Below are 6067 nucleotides of genomic sequence, written 5' to 3'. Positions count from 1 at the left end.
CTGTATTTTTACTTTTTTATTAGCTGTCACAGCGACTGTACAGCTACCCATACAGCCAAAATAGCTGTGGCTGTATTTTTACTTTTTTCTTAGCTGTTACAACGATTGTACAGCAATTAATACAGCCAAAATAGCTGTGGCTGCCAAATAGTTGTAATTAAGGCTGGCAGAAGGTTGTGCCAGTCACATTTTTGCTGTTGCAGCAAATATATTATAGATCGTGTTACTTGGGTAGATTGTTGACCGAAATGTCGGATAACAAAATTGACACAGCTGCGATCAGTAAGTTTGATGGAAAGAATTACCATCAATGGAAGTTTCAAATCACTTGTGCCCTACGAGCCAAAGGTCTCCATGACATTGCAAGAGGCATCGACATAAAGCCGGAAGTGACGGGGACGGCGGAAGCGTCAATATCAATTCAGACAGCAGCAAGCAAGAAATGATTAAGGGAGGACGCGTGTGCTATGTTTCTGATAACATCTGCGATGGATTTCTCTCAGATCACGCTCATCGAGAATTGCCAATCGTCAAAAGAGATATTAGAGAAATTAAATGCAGTCTATGAGCAGAAAACGGAAGTCAACAAGATGTTAGCACACGAAAGATTTTCGCAATATAAGATGGATCCGATTGATTCGATCGCGCAACATATCGCGAAAATCGAAAACCTCGCGCAACAAATAAAAGATTCCGGTGAAACAATTAGCGATACGGCGATTATGACCAAGATTCTTGGAAGTCTGCCGACCAAATTTAGAAGCTTTCGTTAAGCTTGGTTATCTCTAGATGAGACAAAACAAACAATTAAAAATCTAACCTCGTGTTTAATAGACAAAGATACGAGTCTCATAGCATCGGACGAGGCTGAGAAAGCTCTCGTCTCAGTAACCAGCGTGCACAAAAAGGACAATCAGGAAGACAAAAGACAGCGTCCGAAATTTGATAAAACTAAGATTATCTGTTACAGGTGCCAAAGGAAGGGTCATTTTGCTGGTGAATGTCGAGGAGAAAGAAAGTCAGTGAAAAGCAAGGCACAGCAGAATTTTCAGCAAGGAAATTATACAGCCTTCAATGTTGTTGAGCGTGAAGACGCAATTCAGAGTTTAGATAATGAAGAATGGATTTTTGACAGCGGTGCAACATATGACACATCGTCGGGACTTTCTGGTCGACTTTCATGAAGCAAGTGACAATTCTTTCGTAACCTTAGGAAATGGCCATGAATTGTACGTGAAAGGAAAGGGTAATGTAAAGATTAAAAAATGGTTGAAAGGTGAATGGTATGATTCTGTTATTACGAATGTATTGTATGCTCCAAATATGAATAGGAATCTATTTTCTGAAGGTGTAATTACAAAAAAGGGCATGAAAATAGTAAAAGAAAATAACTGTACGAACATTTACGAAAACAATGAGTTAATAGCGGTAGCGTAAGAGTAAAGAAAATAATCTGTATCATATGCAGTTTAGATCGATTCTCCCGCAAGAAGTAAATGTAGCAGTAGAAGACAGTTTGCGCAAATGGCATAAGCGGTTAGGCCATATCAATATAAAATACATTAAAGACTTGGTAACAAAAGGGCTGATTGAAAGTGTAGAGTTGTCGGATACAAACAATTTCTTTTGCGAGGCATGCATGTATGGTAAGCAACACAAATTGTCTTTTGCTTCATCGGGACACATAAAAGCGAAGTTAGGGGAAAGTATTTATAGCGATCTATGTGGTCCTATGTCCGTGCCGTCAGTTCACAAGGCGCTAAATATTTTGTACTATTTAAGGATGATTTATCTGGTTACAGAGTCATATTCTTCATAAAGCACAAAGATGATACACTAGAATGCTTTAAGCAGTTCTGTAAGCGAAAATAAGTTAGGGAATCCGGTTAAAATTCTACATGTTGATAGTGGACGTGAATACTGTAACGCGGAATTTAAGAAATATCTGTCACAGGTGGGAATGGACTTAGAAACAACAGCTCCCTATACCCCTGAACAAAATGGGAGAGCCGAGCGTGATATGCGAACGATCGTAGAGAGTGCCCGCTCCATGCTATATGCCAGAGATGTTCCATTGTATCTGTGGGCCGAGGCAGTAAACACGGCGGTTTACATCCTAAATAGGACAGCAACGACTCAGACTCCAAACTTGACTCCGTTTGAAATGTGGACAGGGAAATGTCCAGGACCACATCAAAATCTTTGGATGCGAAGCATTCATGCATGTGCCGAAGGAACTTCGTGACAAGCTTGCTCCCAAAAGTAAGAAATTAGTGTTTGTTGGATATGAAGGCAATTCAACGAACTATCGCCTGTTCGATACAGAATCGAAAAGGATAAAAGTCTCGAGGAACGTTTCGTTCAACGAAGATGGAGGAACGCCTGAAGAAAGGAAGAACATCGCAAGGATAAGTCTTGAATCAGGAGACGGAACCGACAGAAGAATCATGCGACGAGAAAAGAGAGGAAGAGGCTACCGATGAGCTTGAAGACAACCATGGTAAATCCCCGCGATATGAATTACGCACTCGAGAACAGTTGAAGAAACCAATGCGTTACGAAGCCAATATAGCTGATGTCCATATACTGCAAACCTTTAACGAAGCAATACAAAGTAAAGAAAAAAAGAAATGGAGTGAGGCCATCCAAGAGGAAATAAGCGCGCTTGCCAGAAACGAAACATGGGATGTAGTCCCTATGCCAAAGGACAAGAACATCAGTGACTCTAAATGGGTTTTTAGTTTGAAGCCGACTAATAATGAGAATTGCCGACGCTTCAAAGCAAGGCTCTGCGCAAAAAGATATGCGCAGAAAAAGGGTGTAGATTACACCGATACTTTCTCACCAACAGTCAGATACGACTCGGTGAGAATACTGTTAGCATTAGCAGTAGAAAAGAATTATAAAATAAAGCAGTTCGATGTAAAGACTGCATTCCTAAATGGTGAGCTGCAAGAAGACGTATATATGTCGCAGCCGGAAGGAATAAAAATTGAGATTGGACTGGTGTGCAAGTTGAGGAAAACTCTATATGGCCTTAAACAGTCATCTCGAAGATGGAATGAACGATTCGACAATTTCCTGAAATCTATAGGATTCAAGCAGGGTAGCGCGGATAGATGTGTCTACCAAAGGATACTGAGCAATTCCAGGGTTTTACTCGCACTGTACGTAGATGACGGACTGCTCATGGGAGACGACGAAATAGAACTACAAACGATCATTACCCGGCTGCAAGCAAGCTTTGAAATCACAGTCTGTGAAAATGTATGACACTTCGTTGGTATGGAAATTATTCAAGACAAGGACAAAGGAACAATATTCATACACCAGAGAAACTATATCCGTAACATCATAAAGAAATTTAACATGGAAGATGCCAATGAAGTCTCCACTCCGGCCGACAATCATACACACTTGTCTTCAACTGGGAAGGAAAGAACGATACATGAAGTGCCATATAGAGAAGCAGTCGGCAGCCTCATATTCGCTGCCATCGTCACGAGACCAGATATTGCATTTTCAGTGGGAGTTGTAAGCAGATTCCTTGACAAATATGGCTATCCCCACTGGAATGCGGTTAAGAGAATCATGAGATACCTAAAGAAGACCATGGATTGTGGGATATTATATGAGAGAAGTCAAGGATCCGAAACCGTCCAAGGGTTTTCGGATTCGGATTTCGCCAGTGATGTTGACACTCGGAAATCGACAACAGGCTATGTGTTCATGTTGAGTAATGGACCAGTCACTTGGAATAGTCAACGCCAGTTGACTGTCTCCCTGTCAACCGAGGCAGAATATATAGCGGCCTCAAGTGCGACCAAGGAAACCGTATGGATACGTCAACTGCTGCGTGAAGTGCAAGAAGCAGTCAATAAACCAACATCAATTTTTGTTGACAACCAGAGTGAGATCAGACTCATCCGCAACCCTGAATTTCACAAGCGCACAAAACATGTGAATGTGCAATATCATTACATTAGAGAGAAGTTTATCAATGGTGACATAGATGCACTATATGTACCAAGTGAGCAACAACTTGCGGACACCTTAACCAAACCCATCGCATGTAGTCAGTTTGAAAAATTGAGATTCAAGTTAGGTATTAAGAAAGCGCTCAATTAGTGGGAGTATTAGAGTTAGTTTAAATCTCGCACTTCTGCTTTGTCTCGCCCGATTGTATACTGGCAGAACCAGCGACACTTTGTTCTAGAATATCCCCCCCTTTTTTGGGGGGGACACTTCGAGATTGGAGCGTTGCACCATGGCCTCGCCAAGTATGACTGATTAAGTTTTTCGTTGTGATTTAATAAATCACTGATAATTAATAGCTGTGTCAAGTTAACTCGAAAACAGTTTGAATAAGACAGATGTCATAGAAAATTAATCGTATCCTATCGTTGGCAATATAACATCCAGATCATCGAATAATTATTTCGCATATTTCAGCATACACAACAAATCTATAAAAGTCTATCGTTTTATATCTTATCTTACTTAAACGACAGAATACCTATCTGAATATACAGGCTTCTTTGTCACATTATCTGATTTAATATAAAATAAATGACAGGATGACTTATGTGAATCTATACAATTTATTCCGAAAATGTCCCTATATGTTTAAATAGATAGATGTTATAAAAAAATTATTCCACCGTTGTTATATAATTAATTATTCATTTAAGTCATTGAATAATTAATTATTTAATAACCTAAATGTCACATTATGTTGCCAACTATATAGAATACGATAATTTTTTCACATAACATCTATCTTATTCTAACATACTACATGGGCTGAAAAGTCCCGGGATTTTTCGATAGGTGGCGCCACTAGAAAATGAACATGACTCATTTCGAGAGGCTCATCTGTCACTAGTTTATGTATGAAGTTTTATGACATTTCGTCCATTCGTTTACAAGCTACAGTCGTTTGAGTGACGCTACTTTCGCCTTCGTAAAAAAAATGGAAAAACAGGAATATCGCATCTTGATCAAACATTGTTTTTTGATAGGAAAAACTTCTGAAAAATTATTGCAATGGTTGCAGAAATGTTATCCCACATCTGCTCCTTCGAGAACAACAGTTTATCGGTGGTTTAGTGAATTTAAAATGGGTTGTACAAGCACCGAAGACGCACCTCGCTCTGGAAGGCAAAAAGAGGCTACGAATGCGGAAATCGTAAAGTAAGTGCATCGAATCGTTTTGAGTGATCGTAAAGTGAAGTTGCGCGAGTTAGCTGAGGCCGTGGGCATCGCAAAACAACGGGCGGGATACATTTTGCACGATCTTTTGGAGATGAAAAAGCTATCGGCGCGATGGGTGCCGCGTTTGCTGACCGTCGACCAAAAACAGCAGCGCGTTGATGATTTAACGGCCGGGTTGGCGTTGTTGCAGCATAATCGAGCGGACTTTTTTCGACGTTTTGTGACGATGGATGAAACGTGGGTCCATTACCATATGCCTGAGTCCAATAGGCAGTCTGCAGAATGGCTGGAAAGCCATGAAAGCCGACCAACCTGTTTTTGTTTTATTTATTAGTTTTATTGTTTATTGCCGGCAAATTAAAGTTTATATTATAACGAAATGACATGTTTTTATTCTGTGACTTCTTAATAATTTCAATTTTATAACGACTAAATTTTAGGCTCGTAGCCCTTTTTCGTTCTGATCTTTTTTAAAAAAAATAATATTAATGAATTCTTATAAATTTAACCCACATTAAAGGTATGTCTATAGCTTTGCGTAAAGGTCCTGCTCCCAAATGGGAGCACTTATACTGACACTAAGTATGACACTTCCACTTTATACTTCACAGAATACTGTAGTGAAATGAAATCAATAATTAAATATTTTTACAGAGGATTACAAAAGAAACACTGTTCAACTTGCTTGAAACATCAAAAGTAAGTGAGAGCAGCTTTTCGGACGATAGTTCAGAAGAATTGAGCATGGATATCAGCAGGGTTGGGTAGTGCTAAATTAAAAAGTTAAAAGTTCAGTTAAAAAGTTAAAAAGTTAATTAATTTTAACTTAACTTAGTTACATTTTAGACTCCTA

The 6067-nt window shown here is 39.3% G+C and overlaps 1 protein-coding gene across 1 annotated transcript in view; it reads left to right on the top strand.

The window, feature by feature from the left end:
• Positions 1 to 3369: 3369 nt before the first annotated feature.
• LOC108768106 (putative nuclease HARBI1) overlaps positions 3370 to 6067 on the top strand; it is a 4611-nt gene continuing 1913 nt past the window's right edge. The window contains 1 exon segment of the mRNA XM_018518390.1: positions 3370 to 4100. Coding sequence (XP_018373892.1) covers positions 3370 to 4100 — 731 coding nt within the window.

The sequence above is a fragment of the Trachymyrmex cornetzi genome, unplaced genomic scaffold, assembly GCF_001594075.2.
Source record: "Trachymyrmex cornetzi isolate Tcor2-1 unplaced genomic scaffold, Tcor1.1 scaffold749, whole genome shotgun sequence".
Taxonomy (NCBI): Eukaryota; Metazoa; Arthropoda; class Insecta; order Hymenoptera; family Formicidae; genus Trachymyrmex; species Trachymyrmex cornetzi.
The sequence above is the reverse complement of the archived record's forward strand: the minus strand, read 5'-3'. Positions and strand labels throughout refer to the sequence as shown.